The 26171-nt window shown below is 43.1% G+C and overlaps 1 protein-coding gene across 1 annotated transcript in view; it reads left to right on the top strand.

Moving 5' to 3' along the window:
* Positions 1-26171, top strand: part of Grin2b (glutamate ionotropic receptor NMDA type subunit 2B) — a 427951-nt gene that overhangs the window by 94102 nt on the left and 307678 nt on the right. The window contains exon 2 of the mRNA XM_051173139.1: positions 24447-24875. Coding sequence (XP_051029096.1) covers positions 24465-24875 — 411 coding nt within the window. The 5' untranslated portion in view covers positions 24447-24464. The remainder of the gene's footprint in view (positions 1-24446; positions 24876-26171) is intronic.

Below are 26171 nucleotides of genomic sequence, written 5' to 3'. Positions count from 1 at the left end.
AATTGTGTTTCAATCCAGTATCCAGTGCATCACACAAATGAAACACATAGCACATTTAAAGATCACATTCCAGAAGACGGCAATCAGATGAAGGTGGTGGTGCATCAGTAATATTGCCAGGGAGCAGGGCCTGTCTGGTGTGGCTGCAGTGTGAGATGGGTAAAGCTGCTGCCTCAGATGTCCTCTGTGGAGGACGTCTGCCTGGGTGGGGCTCACTCCTGCTGGAGTCTGCATTGTCAGAACTCATGGTGCCAAGGCATTTCCTCTGCCAAGGTGGAAAACATACACAGTGGTCTCCATAGTGCTGCCTTCTCCCAAACCCTAACTGGGCTGGGCAAAAGTCACACTGTGGTATTTGGGCACAGGGGTGCACATCTTTAATCCCAATACGAGGAAGGCAGAGGCAGCCAATGGCTGTGCGTTTGAGGCCAGCCATGTCTACACAGCGAATTCCAGTCAGCAGGGGCTACATAGTGAGACCCTAACTCAAAGCAAAAAATCAAAAAAATTCACATGGTGTGTAGGGGAAAACCTGACACCTAGGTTCCATTCTGTCCTATGAATTTTTCGTGTTTGAGCCTAGAGACCTAACTACCTGTGCTGGTACAGCAAAGACATAAGGGGTGACTGGGAGAACCCAGTCCGTCGTAGCTTTACTAGCTTTCAAGAAGCAACCATCTCCTCAATACACAATGCACTAACAGAAATGGTAATGCTACTTACTGTTAAGTCCCTGGGCTCCCTCCTCTAACTACATCACTACTCTTTATCTTCTCCTAAGTGAAAACGCTTGCACTGTTACTGGACAGGCTAATTTTCAGGCCATTCAGAGTCCACTACTACATAACATAGTTTACTCCCTAGGAGATGATGTGCAAAAACCCAAAGCTTCTAGGAACAAGCCAGTAGGTGAGGCAAAGGGAGGTGTCAATGCTCTGGCAGCAATGATTTTCCAAGATGCGACATTGGTTTGTCGTCAGCATTGAAATAGTCTCCTTAATGCTCAAAAAGTCCCTATGGTGCCGTGGATTTGGAATAGCAGGCACTGGGGACAGAGAGTGTGAAGATAGTGAGAAAGATGGTCTAATCCAGCAGTAAAGGATGGGTCACATCATAGGGTCCAGGTGGGCTGAAGGACTTTGGGCCTACACCTATCCCTTACCGGGAGTCTGATAGTCTTACACTGGCACAGACAGAAGAAAGAAGTAGATCAGAAGAGGATCAGGGCTCCAGTTGGTAGGCTAGAATTCAAGATAGATTTCCAGCTGTGGTAGGGGATGGTAAATCCACGAGGGAAGCTACACAAGCCAGCCATGGACCCTCCAAGGCTGGTGGGCTACGAGGCCTCAGTTCCTCCAGTGTAGGAAGGACAGAGTTATGTCAGGAAGACAGTTTGAGTGGTTCTCACTCATGTGAGGGTCCCACCCACAGCCTTGATCAAGATTTAAACGTTTTGTACACTTTTATTTTTGAGATAATATAATTACATCATTTCTCCCTTCCTTTTCTTCCCTTGATAACTTTCTATATATCCCTCCTTGCTTTCTTACAATTTCGTTGCCTCTTTTTCATTAATTGTTGTTACATGCATATGTGCATGTACTTGTATAGTCCTATAAGCTTACTTGTATGAATGTTTTCAGGGCTGATCCTTCGTATTGGGTAACTAGTTCATGTACTCTGCTGGGAAAGAGTTTCTCTCTCTGTCTTTGTTCCTCGGTTGCCTAGAGTTCTTTGTGTAGGTTGAGATCTCATGGGCTTTTCCCATCTACTGTAACACACCCATTGGTGTGGTCCTTGCTCAGCTCAGGTTTAAACAGTCATGTTGGTGAGACTTAATGGGTGTAGTTTCTGGCATCACTAGGAAACACAGTCTCACAGAAAACTCCCTGATCCTTTAGCTCTTAGAGTCTTTCCTTTCAGAAATGTTCCTGAGACTTAGGTGTGGGAGTGTTTTGTAGTTGGGACTTGGCTCCACAACTCTGCATTTTGATTGGTTGTGGTTTTCTGTAATGGTCTTCATCTACTGAAAAGAGAAGCTTCCTTGACGAGGGGTGAGGATGCTAAGAGCTCATTTTTCTGGATCTGGGTTACTTACTTGGCTCAGTATGCCTTGGTCAAGCTTTCCTTAGAGGCCTGAAGAAGACCGAGTCTTCTGATCCACCAGGCTGGAGAAACACTAATTGAGAGTGAGCAATATTCTGCTGATCATACGTTTCTGTCTGTGACTGCCCAGTATTTTAGCTTCCCAGACTGAGACATACTTCTTTTTGTCATTTGAATGAAGTCCAGGTATATGTCAATTTTACCACTGCAAAAATGCATCCTTGGTGGCATCCCAGAAGAGCATTGAGCCTGAGAGCTCAGCAGTTTAGGAGGGTAGGGAATGGCTTGGCATTGTCTTGGGGAAGAGACAGGCTTTACTGTGATTTGCATGACACCCCCCATCTCTAGGTAAGTCTCTTAACCTCCCTGCACTTGCTTTTTCCATTTGCAAAATGGGTGTTTAATACGCACGTGCCTTGCAGAGGGTTTTGGAGAATTAATTAGACAAAGGTTACAAAGTAGTTGGAAAATGAAGCACTAAATGTTATTAAGTTGGGTAATTATTCTGTGCTAACTTAAAATTCCTTCAGCAGACTTGGATATAAAAGCATTTTTTTGTGTGTGTATGTCTTATCCCAGGCTAAATAGGTAGACGACAATTTTGCTTTCTGTGCCTACATGTGTTATGAGTATTAGTTTATTGGTTAATCACTGCCAATTGTCTCTTTTTTAAAATCTGTATTTAAAAACAAAGAGGGAGGAGTTGGGGGAGGGGAGAACACCATCAGCATATATTGTATGAAGTTTTTTTTCCAATGAAAAAAATCCCTTTGTACACATCCACCAAAAAGATTTTTAGTTTTATTTTAGATGTATGAGTGCTTGTCTACATGGGTTATCTGCACCACATGTATGCCTGGTGCTTGTAGAAGCCAGGAGAGCATGCTGGATCTCTTGGAAGTAGAGTTACAGATGGTTGTGAGCCACCATGTGGGCAGGGATTTGAACCTGGGTCCTCTGCAGGAGCCACCAGTGCTTTTAACTGCCGAGCCATCTCTTCAACACTGAATTGGCTGTTTTTTATCATTCGAATTATTTTACCAACTTCACTATCTGCTTTCATTATCTTTTACTTTCAATGTTCAACACCAACTCATCTGTTTCAGGGTTTGCTCAACTGAGTTTTGGTGCTGGGGGCTAACCCCATGTGTGTGCTGGGCAAATGAGCTGGTGTTGGGCTGTACTGCCCCAGCCTGCAGCTGACTTCTCACTGGGATAAAGGAGCCAGTTTATCTCCCGGAATGAATGAAGGTGGAGTAGGCATGGTGTCAGGCCTGGGGACTAGGCTCATGGCCATCAAAACAGAGCTGATATCACTCTATCTTGGAGGATACAACACAGCACTCCTCAGGCTTCAGAAAGAGGGTGATGTAGTCATGCCGGGCCACCAAGCTAGTTGCAGAAGTAACAGATAGATCCCAGGCCAGTGGAGCATTGATTGGCCCTCTTCTCTTTCCAAGCGGTGCCAAAAGAAGTAAAATCTATGAGAACCACAACTCCGCTCCCGTCGCTAGTCATTCTCCATAATCGTTACTTGCCCTGGAAGATCAGCAAAGTGTAAGACTGAAGAAAGTCTCTAAGTGCACAGAAAGCAGGCCACAGGGACTAGGCCCAAGTCCGGTCCTTAGGGAATCAGACTTTGATTCATGTTGTCTTTTGATGATCTTTTTTGGTAAGAGTTCCTTTGAATTCTCTGCCTTTTTCTCCCATCCTGACATGTTAGTTTCTCTTTTCTTTCTTTCTAAGCTTTGAGAAGAGACAGAACTTTTATTTCCATGAAGTTTTTATATCCATGAAGGTATTTAAAGACATCAATGGCAGTGTGTTTTATAAAACATCTTTGAATTGTATGCCTATTTGTATTTGTTTGTGTAAATATTAACTATCACCAAAGAAAATTTTCAGAAGTCACTTAATGTTATTCAAATGTTATACTCTATCTTCTTTTTGTTTGTTTTTATTTTCTGTGTCTTTGTGTGTGTGTGTGTGTGTGTGTGTGTGTGTGTGTGTGTGTGTTTTCCTAAGATGTCTCTCCTTACCTTTGTAATTGTTTCCCAGGTTGACAATTTATTTCCCAGTGCCTGATTTCAGGATTGGGTACATTGGTGATTAAAAGCATAAATGCTAGAGATGCCTGTTTGGCTATGTATCCCAGCTCCTCTATCCATTAGCTACGAAGTCTGGATTACTTTACATCTCCTACACCTCAGTCTATTTGTATGTTTCATGGATTTATAACACAGGATTATGCAATGAGTACCGTATTACTGTGAGGTGTCCTTGGGGGCATATCACATAGTGAATGACATGTATGTGTCCAAGAGTGAGCACTTGCTCTGTGGGTCTCTGCTGTGCTAATGTCACATGACATTTTCTTAGGAGACATGGGAGCCTGGAGCTGACATGTATCAGAGCATCACTGTAGGGTAAGGATGTAAGGGCATCTGTTGCAGTGGTTTTCCACCTTCCTAATGCCTCAGTCCTTAACACAGTTCCTCATGTTATGACCCTCCCAGCCATAACATTGTTACCTTGCCACTTTATAACTATAATTTCATACTGTTATGAATCAAAATGTAAATACCTTATATCCAGAGTATCTGCTACTCAATCCCAAAGGTGCTGTGACCCACAGGTTGAGAACTACTGTTCTAGTGGCACGTGGACTGAGTGGTGGATGAATAGTGGACAGGAAATGGGAAACCAACACTTATTTTGGTCAGGTTCTTCCCCTAGCTTGTGGGAAAGCCTGCACCCTGTATCTATTTCTCCCTTACCCAGCCTTTTATTCAAAAATAATCTATCACCCCAAACACCCACTCTAGTTTACCCTCCTCAGTCCATTGTTTACAGTTGACTACCTGTTAGCTTCTGGGCATTCTCATTCCTGTTTTTTGTTTTTTGTTTGAGTATGGTCCAGGACCCAGACTTAATCCAAAGCCATGGATCATGTGGCTTTGGGGCAAAGCCACATGGGGCATGTGGATCAGTAAAGAGGGTGATGTAGAGGGTGATCCCTCTAAGGCAGCTTCTATGTGATTTGTTTCAATATTTGAATAAAATATATGGCAAGAAATACATTTGACACCAAACTAGCACATACATCTATAAAATTAAAACTGAAACTAACCTTTTGCCTACAGCTCAACAGGAACTGGGCTATACTAATTTATTCCATTAGGAAAATAATGCTAGCTGTGACTGGTGTGAGGCTTAGGTGTGTTGGGATGGGGTGTGGTCATAAGTGCCTCCACTTTTCTAATGAGAACTTTACCAGTTTTAGGGCATAACAGTGTCACTTTCAACACCCTTGAAAAGTACAGATGCCTCAATGTCATCTCAAGTTATTGGGTGTCCCTGGTGTAGGCCTACGTATTGGCCAGCAATGCCTAGTGTTCATGTATTTGTGATTGATATTGACTACAATTATATTTTGGCAGTACTGTGCTAGTTGTGGATTTTTCCCTCAGCTCTACACTTTGCCCTCTTTTATTCTCCTCATGCATGGATTCTTTGTCTTATGAACAAGGTAGATTCCCAAAGGCTGAGACTTTCAGATTGAAAACAAAAACCAACGTTCAATTGTGAGAACTGAAATTCTTAGAAGAAAAGCCATGCACCCATGTCAAAATTCCACGTGGTTGATTAGAACTTTGTGATTATGGAGAGTCAGAACATTGCAGATGCATAGACTAATTATCTTGGTTATCTTTAGTCTCTTTGATTGTCATTCATTGCCCACATCTGTGCTTGAGCTAACATCCTTTCCACTGTCATATAAAACCTTTGAAATGTACTAACAGATCAACCTCTACTAACCTAAAGAATGTAATCAGATAACTCCCAAGTCTGTAACAGCCTCCCCTGCTTTGCTCTAATACCCCCACAGTTATTGGGAAAATGACCTAATTTTATGACTTTCTTTTGTTCTGTGTCTATAATAAAATTGTACAACCAATTCCATGTTGGAACATGTTATTCTGAATAACTCAAATCCATGTTCCTGGGCCATGGTGACTCATCTTTGGTTCAGAATAAACAGCCTTTTATTTCCTTTGAGGTGAGAGCTGTGTTTTACTTTAGCAATTTGTAGATTCCTAAACCAGACTAAGGGTTCCTGCAGACACTCTCCCCTTCTGCACCCCTCAGACCTGTTGCTGGATGAAGGAAGTGGGGAGCAGGATGTGTGTTACAGGCAAGCACAGAAGACCCCACCCACAGACTGGGAGACAGCATTCATATGGAGCATGAAGCAGAGCAAGGGGTAATAGTTATCCTGCTGCTGTGGAGAGCTTTGTTGGGGAGGGATCTTAACCCACCCAGCTGGCAGCAAGTATAGCAGTGCTCTATACTTAGGGACGGGTGTCACTCATGTACCTCCTTTATTTGATTGAAACTTAAGTCATCATTTTTACTCCAGCTGCTCTTTTTCTGTGGTTTAATATTTATATTTTATTGTCCATTGGTTTTCCTATAATGCATTGGTGGCATCTAGAAATTGCTGTCAAAGGTACAGATCTTATTCCGCATATTAGGGACAATCACTTTTCCTTTCTCTACATTTTGGTGCTGGGGACAGTTATTAATATGATTTTCCTCTTCTGCTTTTCCTTGGGATGGTCCTTATATCCTGCATACTTTTATATGTATGATCCTAAAAGGGTGAATTTTCATTTATGCAAATTATATTTCAGTAAACTGGACCTTAAAATATTTCATTATTAGTTAAAATTTATATACTGATATATGCATGCATGAATAATTTATTTGTCAGTTCCATTTAGCAATAATGAACCTCTACACTTGCATAGCAACCCCTTTCGATTTGTGAACTACTTTCTTATTTTTCCATGGGACTCTTACAACCTCATGGAACAGGCAACACTCTCATGTTTCAGTAATGAGCTTTCCACTGAGGTTCAGAGCAGAAATAAGTGCTGTGTTGAGGTCGGATGGTAAATCAAATGGAGTTTTACCTCTTTCTCTCAAGAAAGCAGATAAAATGTAGACTTTGGGGGGATGTGGATAAGTGTGTGGCATGAAAGAGGAATGGTGATTGAATGAATAGGTGTAGGATAGAGGCTCAGCAGCTCCTTGATTAGCCTGCTCGGATGGGCTCTCAGCTTCTGCTCTCAAGTTAAGTGATGATGTCTTCATATACACGTAGGAGGGAAGGTGAGAGCAGGAATGATGATATGAGACAGTCAGGACCTTTTCTCATTCTTACAGTGCAGGAGATGGAGAAGTCTTACTTGTGTTAGGAGAGCTCTCTACCACCGAGCAACAGAGCCCAGCTTTAAAGGGATCAGAATGCAGCATGGAAAGCTGGAATGAAAATGATTTTAATGGGGGATTTTGCTTTGGAATAAGAAAAGAACTCAGAGGAAACATGGTGGCGAGAACAACTCATGACGTTTTACCAGGTGGTAACGAATTTGGTAGCAAAATGGAGAAAGCAACAAGCTTGGACTCACATCTGGACATAAATTAGACAAGGGAGCTGGGTGTGGTGGCACATCTGTACTTCAGAACTCAAGAGGCTGGGTGAGGGGGAACGGGAGACTAATCGCAGCCTGAGGCATGTAGTGAGACCCTAGCTGAAAAATACCTATATAAACAGGACGAAGGAAATGTTTCAAACATGATAGCCTTGAAGCAAGGCAGGCAAGGCAACAGATGTGAAACTAGACCTTCCTTTATGAGTTAAGAGTGAGTAAGATCTTAGTCACCAGCTCAGCTGGGGGAGAAGAAAGCACAGGGAATATGGGTACATCCCAGGTAGAAACACAGTCCTGGAGAGACAGAAAGACAGGAATAAAGAATGGTCCAGAGAGGGTAAGAGAGTAGAGGAAGGGGTGTCCACCATCTGCACGTAAGAGGATACCAGGAAACGCATAGAGGCTAAGCATTGAGCAATGACAAGACACAGAGCAGCAGATCATTCACTTGTCACTCGCCGCCCAGGAAAATCAGGACATCAAGGAGGGAAGCAAGTGCTGTGGCTTGCACATACAGTACCTGGCTTGTGTCAGTGGTTTTGGTAAGACAGGATGGCTGAAAGGATGGAGATGTGTGAAAAGAACCTTAGTGAGGGAATTCTGTGACAGAGAACACAAGATAAAGAAGAGAAAAGACAACATGGAGTAAGAGAGGCAGAATACCGACAAGATTCTTCTTACACACATGCACATATGTGAGCACTTTCTCTCTTACACACACACACACACACACACACACACACACACACACACACACAGCCAAAATGAGCCAAGAGAACCTGAAAACTGGAAAGTACTTGGTAAAGTTGAAGGATTTCAGAGACCCCGTAGAGCAGTCTACGTGGGTCGGGTGAAGCAATAGACAGAAAAGGGAGTCTAGAAGGCATAGACCTCGGATGGTGGGAGGAAGAGAGAAGTCTCCAAACATGGCTTCATTGTACTGTGGTTGCTCATGTTGCCACGGGGAAATTCTGTGTTGAGAAGAAAACTGCTTCCCTGTATATTATTTCAGTCAAATCATCTCAGCGGGTGTCCTCTCATAGGCCCATTGGTTTCTTAATCATTGTAAAATGGGGTCTGAACTTCTCAACAGCAACCACTCATTCCAGGAGGCCAGGAGGGCCCTCCATTGCCTAAGCAAACCAGCGCAGTTGACCTTGCAAGCCCCTCTTAAAGGCAGATGCAGGTCCCATTTGCCCGGGAGGCTGAGAAGAAATGGAATTTGGTGGAAGCAGATTGGATCCTTTTTCTCCAGTTTTTCCATCGCCTTGTGCCAGCCTCACACTTTAAATCCTGGTTCCTTAGCTGAGCCCCATTTCTCTGCATCCCTTCACAGCTGTAGGTAACTAACTGCCCTTGCGAACCTTCCCCTAGCCAGACCACACCATCTGCCCTCCCCTGACCATCTCTGTGCTGGCCGCCTTTCTGACTCAGGGAATCCTCGCTGTGGCGTCATTGCTCAAGCACATTCCTCACCATAGATAGACCAGATCCTCCTGAACTCATCTCAAAGGCTGATCCTGGGGCTAGAGAGATGGCTCAGTTGGTGAAATGCTTCATGCAAGATCCCGACAACCCACATGCCATCTCCAGACCCCATGCAAAAAGCTGGGCATGGTGGCAGGAGCCTATAATCCTAGTATTGGGACAGAGAAAGAATGCTCCCCGAGGCTCACAGACCAGCCATCTCAGTCTAATTGGTGAACTCCACAGTGCAATGAAAGACTAACTCAAATGTGAGGTGGACAGTGCCTGAGCAAGAGCTCTCACATTTGGCTCCTGCCTGCCACTCATACACATTCACACATGTGTGAACCATCTCCAAACCAATTTCTGGTAAGTTTCAGGGTCTTCTGTATCCAATCAAAGCCCCTATCCTTATTCTTATACCACATGCTCCCTTCACACTACTCCAGATTCTGCTAGCCCCTTCTGTAGAGTGAAGTGTCCCCCCTGTGGCAGATGCCAAGCCTTCACTCACCACATGCTGCTGAGCTCATGACCATGGGCACACAGTTAGAAATTGTTGAATTTTTGGACTTCAGAGGACTTGTTGGTGTGTGAAATTGTTAGTCAATTGTTCCAATTCTGCTCGATGTGGGAAAATTTCAGACCTTGATAATACTTCCTGGTCTAATGGAGATTTCTGTCCGTGCACTTTCTGGGTGGCTGGGTCTGGTGAAGGAATGGGAAACTGAGTTTGGCCTCAGAAGTTTCTGGGAAAGGAGGTGTGGCCTGTGACAGTCCATCTTGTCCCCTTTTACTTCTCTGATGAGGGTAGACATGAAAATCAGGTTTGATGTACAGATGGTTCCAGCAGTGACAGAATGCTGCATTTGGTGACAGCAGCTCCTTGCCTCTTTGAAAAACAGTGTGAAATGTTAGAGTGGCCAGTTTGTGGCTGTGTTATCACTATGACATGAACAGGTCCATATTTTCCCTTTCCTTCTGATTTTAATCTCTTTTCTGTATACTAAGAAAACTAGAGTCAAGTGTCAAGTGTTTCCTTGACACAGCACTTGGTCCCATCCTTTCTTGTGTGGCTTCCTTCTTTTTCTGTGCACTGGCTTATCGATTGTGTCATTTAGGACAAATAACTTCAAGCGTGTTTCATGGAGTGTATTCTAACCAAATCCTGGAGAAACGTGAAGGGAACTCAGGGCCCTGGGAAGTAGATCAATTCTTCAGAAAGAGCAGTCCTGCCCAGTACTCACTCACATGTCTCTGAGTGAAGAGGCTGTGCCTGCCCCTGATTCTGTTTCACAGTTATTCCGATAACTTCTGCAAGTTTCTCGTGCTCCTGATTCCTAGTGTTTTACATTTCTCATCCTCAAAATATTAGCTCCTACAGACCACTCTCTGGGAATGTGCTTCAGATCTTTGTCCATTCTTTCCAGGGGGGCAGGTACTCAGAGAGCCTTGCTGCTTGAAAGGATGGTGACCAGGAGTAAGGCTGGACCACAGGTGTCATCAGGAATCACTCTATCAAATCCTGTAGTGGGTGATACCTGTGGCACTCAGACCTGGATTTTGCCGGTTTGAACCAGAATCTTGTAGGCACAATGTTGGTGGCATGTGTATAGTTAATAGTTAAAGTAGGAAACAGGTGGTACTTTCCATTTGTTTAATTGTAATAGCATCTAAGAAAGGATTTCTTGCCAAAGCATGACCAGTGTGCAGAGGCCTCAAGAAATAGTACACTGTGTTGGAGCAAGCAGGAGCTTCATACAGTGACTACCCATGGGGGCCTTGAAGGAGGAGGGAGGGGACGATTCCTGAAGTCTCCAGTCGGCTGTATGGAACCCATGTGGAGAAGGCCCCTCAAGGTAATCTATGATCATCAGGGGAGTGATACCTCCAGCTGTGCTGAAGGGCGGAGGAGGAGCTAGGAGAGCCAACACCTAGCCCTTGGGCTCCTTCCTCCTTTGTTTTCCTTCTCTTTTGGAAGAGGGGGCACAGAGAAACTCCTTGAGAAAGTTCATACAGAGCTGTGGGGAGTGGAGAGCAGATCTTGAAGAGTGAAAGGAATCCATTCATAGGATATTCAAATTGGAAGAGACTTTGAGAAGCCAATGGACATAGCTCCCTCCACTTCTCCCCAGATCCCTGTGAAATCTGGCGTGTTGATGCGGGCCCGTAACCCTAGCACTCTGGAGGCAGGAGGATCAAGTTCAAGGTCATCCTTGGATACATCTAGTTTGAGGCCAGCCTGGGCTATAGGAGAACCTATCTCTGCAGGAGACTTCTGTTCCATGGATGATAAAATAGAGCCACAGGTCAGTTTGTGGCAGAATTAGAACAAGTATAAAACCTCCCCATATTCAGTTCTATACCTTCTGCTCATACAGTAATTTATGGGGAATGAAAAAGGAGATATAAGGGATGTTAGAGGGTTAAGTCCCAACTAATGATGAATGTGCTGATCCACATGGCGTTAGAAGGACTTAAGCAAGTTCAGAACTTAATTATGATCGGCTGTGTGGTTAACAAATGTGTGTATTGATTGGAATAATAAAGACAGCATTTTATATGAGAGAGTGTCTGATTGTGCTTATGCCTGGCCCAGCCAGCTCAAATAGGATAGCTTCTATTTCTTATTGATTCTGGCCTGGCCCCTGGGCTCTCTGAGGTCCAATCTCTGAGGTTAATTGTAAACCTACAGTCTGTGGAGAAGACCATGTCATGTTTGACTATTGTGTTTCATCAGCACAGGCTGAGAGAGAGAGGGAGGTTATATGTATACACATACACAACTGTGTGTGTGTGTGTGTGTGTGTGTGTGTGTTATTGCTAACAAAGAACTTTGACCTTGGAATAATCCCTGTATAATACCAAGAAGTAAAAAACAGTCTTTATGCTTATTGTATTTCTTCTTCATTTAAATACCTTGGGACATGAAGGTTCTAGAATACTGCCTTTATTTGTTTGAGTACTGGTGGGGTTGGAGGGTGGTGACTCATTATTGGTACTGTTTATTCATTCTAGTCATGGGCAAGTGTCTATTGCACATTGATCTTATGTATGTTACTTTTTTAAGTACTAGGGATGGAGAAAGAAGACAAATATAGTCTGTACGTCATTTCATTATGGTTGGCACTAAGTCACTGTATTGTCAAACACATTGGAAACTAAGTCCCGCTCTACCCATACTCCCATATCCTTTCCTGTACAACTGATGACTGAAGATATGACTCTGAAATACAATGGATGGACACTTGGAGATACTTGAAGCTGTCCTATTACTTAGTATAAAATGCAGAGGCTATTTAGTGGCCAGTGAGGTGAGTAGGAGCATTGCTGGTCAACCCTGAGATTTCAAGTCTATTTTCAGTACAGCTCATGTTAGATTGTTCTTTGCAGACTTAAAACAACCTATTTCTGAGGTCAGTGGAAATTGCACTCATGTTAGAGCAGGGGGAGGAGGGCAGTAGCTCTTGGGTTGCTTTCTAAGTAATTTGAATCAAAAGGGACTCCTTATCTGGTTCTGAGCAGAGCAGATTCACATTCAATGAATAAATATCAGGTGCCTTCTATTTGCTAGATGCTTTCAAGTAAATTGTTTAATATTCACAATGACCCTGAGAGAGAATGATAATCCCCTTTTATAAGCAGGAAAATGACATCCAAGTGTTTTCTGTTTCTCCTGTCCCTTTCTTCTCAAGATAAGCAAGTATCCAAGCCAAGTTTCAACCCCAGATCCTTGGACCTTAGGGCATTGTTTGCTTCACTGTGTCTTAAAACCCTATTACATATTTCTGTTTTGGTTGTATTAGTTAATTTCTTGTGACAAGTGCCCAATGAAAAGAAGCTTAAGGAAGGAAGGGCTTGGTACTGCCATGGCCGAAAGAACTCTTGCATCTGTGTTAGCAGAGAGATGCATGCTCATGCTTTGCCCTCTGTCTCCTTTCCCCCTTTTTATTCACCATAGGACCCCAGCCCATGGGACAGGGGATCTATATTCAGGGTGGGTTTTCCATTCTCAGTTAATCCTCTCTGGAAACAACCCTGTAGACACCCCAGAGGTGTGTCTCCTGGGTGATCCCAAATCTGGCCATACTGACTGTGAAAATGAGCCATCACATTTGTTTTCATCTCCTAATATTCCCTACTCAGCTGATAGTAGCATTATATGAGGCCCACAACACACTGCACATGATCTTTGAGAGCCCTTAGTATGTGACCATGGTTTCTGATTTGTCTGTCGTGGCTTCTTGAAGATTGGATCCCAGTCTATGTTGGGTGTCCTTGTTTAATATTGGCCAGACAAGTCCATTTTTCAGAGTACTTCTGACAAAGAAGGTTATCTCACATTTTATGGATCAAGGAAGTGAGGAGTATAGAGTTAAAGAAAGTGATTCAAGATCTTTTTAAAGTTAAGAATGAAGGCTCATCAAGTTGAAGAGCTTGGTCCTGCCTCAACTTGATGCACCATGCTTTGTTGAAGCCAAAGCCTGCCCTCTTATGAATGGAGACAGAGGAGTGGAAGGGGAGGGGAAGATGGGAAGCAGGGAAGGGGAGGGTGGTGCTGGGGAACCTGGAGGAGAGGAGGGAGGAGAAACTGCAGTCAGTATATAAAATAAATGAAAAAAATGTTATTAAATAATAATAAAAAGGAATGAAGGCTCTGGTGGCTTGGAATACACTCAGACCGAAGAAACAGCCTTTGAGTGAAGGCTAGGGCCAGGAGAGGGTTTAATTGGTAGAGTGGTTTGCTTCAAAAATATGGGCACTAGAGTTCTGATCCCAAGCACCCATGTAAAAATCCACGCATGGCAGAATATGACTGGAATCTCAGCCCTGGGGAGGTGGAAATAGGTAGGTCACTGGAGCCTGAGGAACAGCCAGCTCTCTGTTCTGAATTGATAAGCTATAGGTTCAGTGAGAGACTCTTAACTCCAAAAGTAAGGTGGCAAGCGATTGAGATCGATGCTTGTCATTGACCCCTGGTATCCAACTACACACACACACACACACACACACACACACACACACACACACACACACTCACACATGCATGCACCTGTGAGCATGTACACATAAAAAGAATAAGGGCTTAACACATGCCCATGGGCTCGAAAGCTTTGCCCTGTCCATTATGATCCGATGTTGTGGGGTTTTCAGAGTTTTTCTGTTGGTGACTTTAGTGGCTGAGACTATATTGAGGCCATAGAAACAGCTTCTCTCATCAATATCAATATTCCTAATTCAACCCAGTGCAGGTTGTTTATCTGCAGCCCAAACCTCATTTTCTGCAAGATTGCCTGTGGGTTGAGTGGTCCATCTCCATCCCTGCTCCTTGTCCTGCTGGAGACCTCGGATTCCTTTCCACTTGAGTCTTTCCTGCTTCTCCACTCTTATTTGATTATCCCATTTGTTCTCCTTACCCACCCACCTCCTAATAGTCAGGACGAAGCCAATCATGTTTATTAACACTCAAAAATGCTATTTTGCCATTAAAAGCACACAATTGCCTTAATCGGCTACGGAAGGGTAATAATCAGAATCAGGTTTCAAAAGGTTTGGCTTCCAGCGGGACAACCCACACTGTCCTGGGAGACATCTAAAGTCATTATAATTAAGAACCATGTGCAGATGGTAGAAGAGAAACTTTGAATACTTCTGCCTCTTCCTGCAGAATGTTGAAGAAAAAAATGTCATGAGTGCTGTTTGCAGTGAGGGTACAGCTGATCACCTGTTTGCTCATCCCTTTACATCATCCCATCGAGAACCTGGGTACCAACAGAACTGACACCTGTTTGCTCACAAAGCAGGAAAGGCTCAGCTACAAAACCCTGTGTTTGGCTACTGGAAGTCCACATAATAGAAAGCCAATCAGATGAGCTCATGGAGTGAGGACAGGAAGGCACTAGCTCAGTAGAATAAGGAAGTGATTGACAGAAATACCTCTGCAAACTCAGAGCCACTTTGGACCTGGGCAGGGATGGGGCAGATTTTTGGGGGGCATCTGAGGAGCTGGTGGCCCCAAGAAAGCATCCTCTTCTGAATTATGAGCGTTTGCTTGCTTTCTCTCTGGGCATTGATTGCTTGAGTCTTTCCCTTCCCGTGAATCTTTGCTGCTATCCTCCACCATGCATGTCTCTAGAAGTAAATTGACTTAGGATCTGTTTTCAGTTGCTTTCTGGCCCCATCATTTCTATCCGTGGTGTCTATGACACCTTGACACTCATTGCCCATAGGTGTATACTCTGTACGTCTATTACCAGGCAGGAGTGAGTACTGCTTATGGCCACGTAGGCCACACAGTTCAAACACAGTTTGGCATATTTGTAAGATATCCGGGTCAACCTAGCATACTCCACTGGCTTCAGAGGGGGTTCAGTAGCTGCACACTCTCCAGCTTCCCACCCTGTTTCTCTCTGAAGACAAAGCGGGGGTCAGGGAGCCACAGTTCCCTGAAGAGGAATGGATGGTGTGAGAGTGAGAAGGAATGGATAGACAGAACGCAGACATAGCTGTGAAGGTTAGCGTCAACCCCAAACAAAACTTGGCCCCTTTTAAGTCTTATTAGTTTAGCTAATTTTTAGTAGGTAGAAGACCCTAAGTACCTAACATTATCATCATAATCATTATTATTGTCATTATTATTACCATTATTATTGTGTGAACATGTTTATGCATATATAATTGGCAGAGGACAATATTTTTGGTATTGGGCTCCCTCCACCAAGGGTTCTGGGAATCAAACTCAGGTCATCAGGCTTGTATGGCCTGGTCCCATTTTGCTGGTCCCTTGTCCCCTGTGTACATTTTAGAGATTGAAATTGGATTTGCAAACATGCAAAATATGTAGATGCCTTTGTATTTCACCTGCTGGAAATGGATGTTGGTCTTGTTCTTCATAATGGCATCTGACAGTGCAGACTCGCCATCTGTGCTACCCACACTGCCTGCTTCATATGGCTAGTGAGCGTATTTGTTGCCAAAATGGAGTATTCTCACTCAAAACCACCAATTCATCTCTCTCTCTCTCTCTTTCCCTCTCTCACGCATGCACGCGTGCACATGCACCCCACACACAGTTGGAGAGGGAAGCAGAGAGAGAGAGAGAGAGAGAGAGAGAGAGAGAGAGAGAGAGAGAGAGAGAGAGAGGGTCAATAGTCATTGCCATTTAAAGGCTCAGGGTTTTTGTCTTGTTTTGATTGGTTGTTTGGTTAGGTCTGTCCTTTGTGCTCTGTTTTACACATTTTCCTTTTTCTGTCTGTCTTCAAACTCACTAGGTAATGGAGGCTAACCTTGAACTCCCGATCCTTCTGTAACATCTCCTTAGTGGAGGGGTTACAGGTGTGTATCACCATGCCTAGTTTTACAGTACTGAGGATTGACCCCAGATCTTCATGCATGCCATGCAAACACACTATCAACTGAGCCACATCCCCATCCTTTTGGGCCAGATCCTGAAGATATGAAATTCCAACGTAAGAGGCTGAAAGGAAGGCTCACTGGTTAAGAGCACTTGTTGCCCTTGCAGGGACCACAGTTAGGTTTCCAGCACCCCTCACGTTGGTGGACAACTGCCTATAATCCTAGTTCCAGGGGAATCCAATGCCCTCTTCCCTTTGTGGATGCTACATGTATGTGGTGCACAGACATACATGTGAGCAAACACAAATATAACAAAGATCTTCAAAGGAAAAAGTCTAACTTAAAACCCAATTAACTTGGGTTAAAGTTCCAAGTTAAAATGAACTTGGAACTTAAAATTCAAACGTATGCCACTGAACAGACTCTTGTAGTTCCAGTTTATAGACTTGGGTTAGAGATGTGTTGGGTTCATGACTCACTTGAGTTACTAGTTCAGACTACAATGTTCCCTGTCACCTCCTGCAGTAGAGTTTTAAATTTTTCTTTGTAGAGGTTTGGTTAGGACGTCTCCTTATTAATTCTGACATAACTCACAGTTGTCTTTGCTGTTATGAATATTATGTTTTCTAGTTGGTTAGAACAGAAGTATTGATTGTTTTCTAATAGTACCATTTATCTACAAGCCCTGCCAAGCTCCTTATTTCAAGCAGTTCTTACAGTCTGTACGATTTTCTACATAAATAACTAGATTCTTAATGAAATGCCAACTTCCTTCTCTTCTCTCTTGCTTTTGAAACCCAATCTTGTGGTTTGTGCTGATGTGGGTACTGAGCGCGATAGACGAGCACTCTTGCATTATTCACCTACAGATCTGGTGCCTTCAAAATGCTCTCTGGAGACAGCGCCTCACTAAGTATGTGGCTGGTGCTGGAACTTACTGAGTACCCAGACAAACCTTGAACTTGCGATTCTCTAGCCTCAGGCTTCCAAGTAGCTGGAATTACAAGCTTGCACTGCCAGACCCAGCTAAACCTTTCACTTTCTTGATTTATTTTATTAGCATTTCCAACAACTCTAAAAAAATTAACCATGCATCCTCTCAGAGTCCAAAGGAATGAGAGAAAAAGTTTTTGGTTTGTAGCTTTCAGGGGGATTTACTTTCCATCATCAAAGAATTTTCTTTGTTTGGATGTTTCATCTTTTCTGCTGTGGCTAGGAATTCCAATTTGTAAAACACGCCTTCCCTATCATGTTGAGATTGCCATGTCTATGTCTCCTTTGGTCTTTTACTATGGGAATTGCTTTGATACAAACTCATATAAATCACATTTTATCACTGATGTTATTATCGCTATTAGAAATGCATCATGTTTTGGCTAGCTGATATTTTACTTTTGCCTTTATGTTCCATATGTGATAGAAGCTTATAATCATCTTTTCTTGTTCTGTCTGAATCTTTTACTTGTATTTTGGCAAGTGTGGAGTAGGGTGGTGGAAGTTGCTGGGTGAAAATTGGAAAAGTTGTGATGAAGCTAGGTGTGATTTTGTTATATTCTGGATGAGGGTCTTGGTAACCAGCTATTTATTATTTCCTTAAAAATATTCAACATACTTTTATAATTCTTTGCCTATTTGTTATTTTTATTAAGTATTATGCATTAAGTTTAAGGGCAACTAATTTTCAGAATATTTCCTTTAATTATTTTATAATTTCTGCTTTATATCATGTTGCAATTATGTTTTATGATATGTTTCCTTTTCATTTTTCTATTTTTTTTCTGTCTATTACTCATCTCATAATTTTGTCATTTAAAAGGTCATTTGGGGTCTGGCTATATCTGGCTTTTATACCATATTTTATCAGTTTCCTCATTCTTTCCTCTTTGTTGTCACTGGTTTTATTTTATTTAATTTTTATTGAAAATTCATACAATATATTGTGGTCATGGTTTCCCCTGCCATCTCCTCCCCACCCACCCATTTGCCCCCATGCCTTTTTTCCTCTCTCTCTCTTCAGAAAATAAACAGGCAAATAAAAAAGCAAACAAATCGGAATTTAAAAAAATGAAAAAGTACAAGAAACACACACACACAATTGAAAATCATAATATACAAGCAAAATTAGACCAAAAAATCTAGACAACAAAAATATTTATTTGATTTACTCCATGTGAATTTCATACATTATATTTCGATGATATTCTTTGCTCTCTGAGACCCTCTCCCACCTTCTATCTACCCAACACCTTGCTTGTTCTCTCTTGTAAGAAACAAGCGTTAAGTCCAGGGAGCCCGATTTGTGTTGACTGCTCCTGAACGTGAGGGCTGCCCTGGAGTGTGGTTCATACAGGCAGAGTCACTCCATTGAAGAAACATATGCTCTTCCTCCCAGCAGCCATCAGTTTCAAATACCTTCCTGGCTAGGAGGGGACTTCATGCCCACACCCCTGCTCAGTGCTGGGATTTTGTCTGGCTTGACCTTGTGTGTTCTGTCACTGACCTGTGAGTTCATACGTGTGTCTGCCCGGTCATATCTTGGATATGCTGTTTCCTTGAAGTCATCCTTCTTAGGTACAGTCAATCACACTGTATTTTCTTAGAAATATATTAAGAGTGTGGTTTTCTTTCCAAATAGTTGGTATTTTCATTGTTATCCTGCAGATCAATTCATGTTTCACTCACCCTTTATTTCCTCTTTAACCTTAGTTAGGAAGTATCTTTAAAAGTTTTAAATATGTGATTAAAAAATATCTCAAAGCTAGGCATGGATAGATATCTCTGAGTTTGAGTCCAACTTGGTCTATGTTTGAGTTCCCAGGACAGCCAGGGCTGTGCAGAGAGACCCTCTCTCAAATAAGTCAAAACAAAACATAATTCTATTTCCTATTAAAATACATTTGTAAAATTGACAATTGTTACATTTTGGTTTCACAGAATTTACTAGTGCATTGTACCTTTGTGACTAGTATGTATTCTCTTGAGTGCATTTATAGATATTTGAATCAATTCAAGCTTTTTGCTCACATGTAAAACATCTTATATGTATTACTAAATAAGATGTCCTGTCTGTTGAAGTCACGCTTTTTCCCTCATGGAAATGTTAGCTGCTCTTTTCTACATGTCAACTTGTATTTTTAGATTCATATGTACTCAGGGTTGTTTTACCATTGCGGTGCCCATGTGGCAGTTATCATTACCCTCTGATGTTTTCACTGTAGGATTTTTGTCTTGGTATCATAATGTTGAGACACTCGCATTGACCTTCAGAAAAGTTACACTCATGTCTTTCACAGTGAAGGCCACCATGCTGCCTTCTCACGTGGCAGACTTTAAAGCCTGCAAACCATAGCCTTCCAGCATGATTCATAGCTTCAGCAGCTCCTGTGTCTGAAGCATGTCTTTGGTGTTGTTTTATTAGACAGTCTCCCTCTGTAGCCCAGGTTGGACCCCAGGCTTCAATCTTCCCACCTCAACTCCTTAAATTCTGGGATTACAAGCATGTGCAATGACACCTGTCTAGGCCCAAACTTTTAGTTCCTGGCTGACCACCGTCTGTCACATTCTCATCATAGCCTCTCTTAACAGCGTCACTTCAAACAACATCCTGATTGGGTGGTGCTTGGCATCTTTGGCTTAAAATTTCCCACAAAGTCACATTTCATGATTCCTACTAAGGTTATGCTGGGACTCAGTTTTCTCTAAGGGAAGCGCTGGACCATGTCCTCATCCAGATGTCTGTAGAGACAGTTAGGTGCAAGGGTAGGCTACCTCTCATAAGCACCTTAGACCTTGAAGCATGAAGCTTTTGGCATGCATCACCTGGACAAAATGCCAGGGAAGCTGAGGGCTGAGAAAAGTGGACGGTCAATCTAATCCCGCTGCCCTCTTGCTGATTCTATTTGCACCCCTTTTATGTGCAAATTAAAAACATGGTTTGGGGACATTGAGATTCAGGATATGCACTCAATATTGGCCCCTTGCCTGAAAGGCTCCTGAATTCAGCTACATGACCTGGATGTTGTCAGCGGAGCCAGCTGTCACTCTGAGGACGTTAGGTGATGTCTTTTTCAGAAAGTTCTATCAGGAGAGAACGGATGTCTTTTGCTCCATGTGCGGTCCCTCTTACCATCCCCTCAGCCTCTGTCTGACATTGTCTCACCCCCACCTCCCACGTGCTCACTTTGTGCTGTCATAAATAGCTTGGCTCCTTGAACAGCCTCTAAAAGCTTAACAGTAGCACGCTTTGCATCTGCAGAGTAGTTCACTGTCTTCAAAGCACTCCCATATACATATTACCATTTGATCTTCAGAAACCCTTCCAGGGATGTAGGTTAGACCTATTATCCTGATTTTACCAGTGACAAAGTAGACAACACCAATTAGGTGACTACCTCACCCTAATGCACTTCATTAAAATGGGACTGGTTTAAAGCCAGGTTAGTAGTTTCATACATTCATCCGTTTGTTCATTGTATCTTTCATCTACCTGTACTGAGGCGCTTCCAGAATGGAAAAAGAGAAAGGCTTTTAGAATCCGACAAACTTGGCTGTGAAGCCCAATTTGCTGTATGATCTTGGTCACATATTTAACCTCTCAGATTTCATTCCTCATTTAGAACTCAGGGAGAATTATAACTGATAGTGTTTTATAGGAATTGAGTAATGCATGAACATCTATCAGTCATAGTTTCTGTCGCACAGTGGGTGAACTATTTGAAATTCAAACTGTTACATATCACATTTTATGTGTGATTTAATGTAGTGGCAAAAGGCTGTAATTGGCTGTAGTGGATTGAATCTTTCTTGTTTGTGGTATATGAATCAGGGCGATATCCCAAGAATATAAACAGATATGAGACAAGACATTTCTTTGATGGCTGTAACTTCTCTTAGATAATGATCCTGAATGGCAGAACATGTGTTCATGACATCCTCAGCATCAAGACTAATGGCCAAAACTAATGTCCAGGATTGGGATATAGCAGTATTATAGAACATGTATGCAAAGACTTGTGATCAGTTCCCACTGCTGGCGAAAAAAATTGCTGCAAATAGTTGATATCCACTACAAGATGGCTAACCTAAAAGGTCTGTTTGTGTGGGAGTCACCTATTGGTTAAGATGGGCAGATCCACTGTCATAGAAGTGTACTAAACAATCCCAAGCCTTAGGTTGATCTCACGGGCTTTGGAGAGAAGTCGAAGGAAGTGCTTCCCTGTTCTCCTTGGGAGGGTGAAGTAAAATAGAAAAGAGGAGGCAGACAGGAAGAAACTGCATTCAGTTTGTCTGAAGAAAGGCATGGTGTTATTTATCTCGAACCACACATTCCTCTCAACTGCCCCCTCCATGTCTGACATTGAGTTTGTATTCAGAGCCTTTTCTCTGTTCAGCTCCTGGTCCCTCTGTCACTGCTATCTCCCATAATGTATTACTTTGTAAAGAGCTTTGCTCTATCCCAAGTATAAAAGAGATGCGTGGTAAAGCCAGATCCTATTCGCTGGATGTCACCACTAGCCATTGTGTAAAAGAGTATAATATATCGTGGGAGAGAAAATGGAGGAACATGAGAGGTATTTAAAGAGAGCAAATAAAAGCTTGAAACAGAGGAGCATCGGGTGCATTAAAGTTAATATACTGTCATGGCAGAGCAGGCTACTTTTAAATGTGAAGAAATCTAATTTAGGGACTTGTAACTGTAGAATTAGAAGCCCACTGGAATGAAGTGAGTAGATAGATTTAACCAATGTTCGGGTTCTCATTGAAAATCAGCCCTTGGAACTGAGCATATATCTTTCCCATCTCTGAGATACTAAACCCAACTGTCTCCCACTGAATATTTGGTGCTACTCAACCTCTGGGTCCGACTGCCTTTCTTTAAACACTGAGAAGGAGGTGCTCAGTCCCCAGTGCTGGCAGACCATGCACAACCCATCAGCATGGGCTTTTGGAACCTAGGGAGTCATTCCTCATTTCCACAGGATTGGAGACCAGAAAGCTGCCAGGCATGAGCTTTGACGGGTGCAAACTCCAGAGACACACTCCTCTTAGTTTGGGAGAAGCGAGGCAATCAATCCAGGTCTCCTCTTGGCAATGTTGAAGGATGACTATAACAGCAAGAGTTCCACAAGGTTTTCTGCCAAGAACTGGATTGGATTTTGTGCTTCCTCAGCCACAAAATGTCCCAGCATATCACTCCTGAATCATTAATGCCCTTTGTGGTGGTCAGTCTGCTTAGCTTGAATACTTCCCAATCTTTCTTTGTTCAGTACCTTCATTATCATTTTATTTTTCCTTTTAGTTAGCCGAATTCTCAAATTTTTAGATCCCTAACAAATCCATGCCCCTCTTTTGGGGTCAAAAAAAGCAGGAGAGATTAAACCACATTTCCATGTTTGATAGCAAAATGATTCTCTTCTAGCTCTGGGCCGCTTGGAGAACAATGCTATATTAATCTATTTGCATTCTGGTATTATAACACCATTGACCTTGGAGGATTACATAACTGCCTTGAGCTTCAGTCTCTCCATTTGAGAAATGGGAATAAAATGTCTAATTTGTTGAATTTTCAAGAGAAGCAAAGAGATTGCACATGAGGAAAATACCTTCCAGTGCAGTGTATAATACTGTACAATAAATGACCGTTTAAAGCAAAGCAACACAGGCGGGACCCATTCCCATAAAATAAGAAGCTCTTAGAACGAATGATGAGAAACATAAAGAGAAATGACGAAGGTTCATATTCTACAGACTTCTGCATCTTTAGTCTGTGACTTCCTGTGTGGAAATAAGAAGAGGGTGGCTCTTTGTAAAAAGATGGTGGTGAGTTATACACAAATATATAGGCCACCCTTTCAAGGTTGACACTCCATGACTCCAAGTATGAGTAGTATTTGGTTGTTTGTGTATTTTGATGCATAAAAAGGTCAGGATGATACTGTTCTTATATTACAGTAATTGATGGTGTGCAAGGCAGTGTGAGGTGTATAATGTCATGGAATACAGATTAGAACATGAAAATCACAAGACTGGGATCAAGATGGCTTGAGTGGGGCTAGACATGACTTGGCGCTATGGGCACTTGCTGCTTTTTCAGAAGACTTGAGCTCAGTTTCCGGTGTCCACATTGTCAGCTTATAGTCACTTACAGTAACTCCAGCCCATGAGATCTGATGCCTCTTCTGAACCTGGAGAGTAACCACACACACAGTCTCTCTCTCTCTCTCTCTCTCTCTCTCTCTCTCTTAAGAACACACACACACATACACACACACACACACACAAATGGAATCTTATGTTTTTTAAGGGCTGCTTCACTTTATTGTTAAGTCTTGGGTAGGTCCTTCAACTTCATGGGAGCCTTGGTGCCAACATATGTAACATGAGATACTAATACTCTTTTTAATTTTTTTCCCACTGGGTGTTTGTAAAGATCAATTAAAATTAACTACCCTTCTCTGATTTAATGTTAAGAGAGGGAATCTAAGAGGGAAACACGCAGGCATTTCCAGGCTGTCACTCTCTGGGAGGTGAACATGAGGTCCAGGCAACAAGAACAATGGGCCTCCACGCCTGAAGCTTGTTGGATTCATCTTATCCAGGCCATGTTTTGTGGCCAGCCTCTGCTGAGCCCCCTTTGCAGCTCACTTGGCCTGGTCTTTGCCAAGGGCAGCCCAAGGATGGTTATAACTAGAGTGCCAGGGTCCCAGGCAACAGCAAGGCCCCTCCTGCTGTCTTCAGTGTGTGCTTGGCTAGCCCATGCTTCCCAGCCCTTGTCAGCTTTGTCTCTGTCTGTTGGCTGCCGATTTGTCTTGGACAGCGATTTGTTAGGCTTTTTAAAATTTCTTTTACTCTCATCATGCCCAGCGAACATCAGAATTAAGAGACTGGGGGGTGGGGGGAGACATGGAGTTTGAAGACTGGCAGGTGGATCTTCTTGACTCTCCAGCATCCATACGCTGCGAAAATGTGTCCCCGTAGCACACCTCACGTTCTAAACAGTTCTCTCCCTTCTGTTTTCAGAGAGTCGACAAGCTGAAGATGAAGCCCAGCGCAGAGTGCCGTTCTCCCAAGTTCTGGTTGGTGTTGGCTGTCCTGGCCGTATCCGGCAGCAAAGCTCGTTCTCAAAAGAGTGCCCCCAGCATCGGCATCGCTGTCATCCTCGTGGGCACTTCAGACGAAGTGGCCATAAAAGACGCCCACGAGAAAGATGACTTCCATCACCTCTCGGTAGTTCCCCGTGTGGAGCTGGTAGCCATGAACGAAACTGACCCAAAGAGCATCATCACCCGTATCTGCGATCTTATGTCAGACCGGAAGATCCAAGGGGTGGTGTTCGCTGACGACACTGACCAGGAAGCCATTGCCCAGATCCTCGATTTCATTTCTGCTCAGACGCTCACCCCTATCCTGGGCATCCATGGGGGCTCATCCATGATAATGGCGGATAAGGTAAAAGGCGGCTATCCTGAGGAGCAAATGATGCATTGTTTTTAAGGAAAAAAAAAAAAAACAAAAACAAAAACAAAACAAAACAATTAAGTAGTTAAACATAGAAATTTGCCAGGGCACGTAACAGTAGCAAAATACAGTTATGAAGTAGCAATGAAAATAGCTTGTGGTTGAGGGTCACCACACATGGGGGACTGTAGTAAAGGACAGCATTAGGAAGGTTAAAAACCACTGGTCTAGAGTTTGGGATGGGTTTGTGTGTCTGTTCGTCTGTGACTGAGAGATACTAAAACTCGGAGTCTTGATAGTTTTCTTTTTTTTAAAATAGGTATGTAAGTAGACCCCTCAACACTATGAGGCCCCTCTCTTCTATCATGATTACTAATTTCTCCCCCACAATGGTTGTAAGAATGTAAAAAGAAAAAATGCCCAATGCAGGCAGTTTCTGTCTGTGAAGCCCCAAGTGTCACAGAAATAGGAAGGTATCCACTCACGTCTAAGGGTGTGCACGCTCTAAAGACGGTATTCCTATCATCACAGCAGCCATGCTTTTTCCAGTGTTAGATTTGCAGGCACTTTAACTGTGGTTGCACACTAGAGTCACCCGCTGGGCTCTGAATGGCCCCTGATATCTGGGTCCATCACAGCCTGGGAGTCTGGGGTCTGAAAACCTCCTCCTCAGGTGACTCCACAGTTATGGTTAGGTGAGAACATTGCTATGAAGCTTCAGAAAGGAGATGCCTGCGCTCATGTTAGGCTAAATGTCTACCGGAAGGCGGTTTCTCGTTCAACATTAGCACTGAGTCTGAAATCACAGAAAACACGTTCTGCCTGGATTTCAGAGCCACTGTTCATTACTCAGGTGTGTTTTTCTCACTTTACCGATCACCGCTCATTGCTTGGCCTCCACAGCCGTCACGGGCTTTCAGCTATTTGTGTTGATTCACCTTCCTCCAATACGTGGAACATTTGCCATTTTCAGAATCATTTCCACCTTAGTATTGCCATCTTAAATTTGTTATCACTCTCAGAACTGCCTTTAGGTTTCTATCTAAAAGGTCATGCTGTGTGGTCAAGAATGTCTGTGAGCACCCCAAGCCTCACCTCACCATCCCAAGCGTGTTGCTTCCCCAGATAAGAACTACAGCAGCACAGGTTTAGCAGAGAACCCCTGTGACTACTGTCGCCATCTGTTGGTGGCAGGAGGGATGGCTACTGCTTCTGCCTCCCATTGTTCAGTTCAGGGAAGGCTAGGCTGAGAGCATATGTGGAGAAGCTTTAGAACATCCTATGAGA

This window comes from Phodopus roborovskii, unplaced genomic scaffold (genome assembly GCF_943737965.1).
Source record: "Phodopus roborovskii unplaced genomic scaffold, PHOROB, whole genome shotgun sequence".
Classification (NCBI taxonomy): Eukaryota; Metazoa; Chordata; class Mammalia; order Rodentia; family Cricetidae; genus Phodopus; species Phodopus roborovskii.
This window is presented reverse-complemented; position numbering and strand designations above follow the sequence as displayed.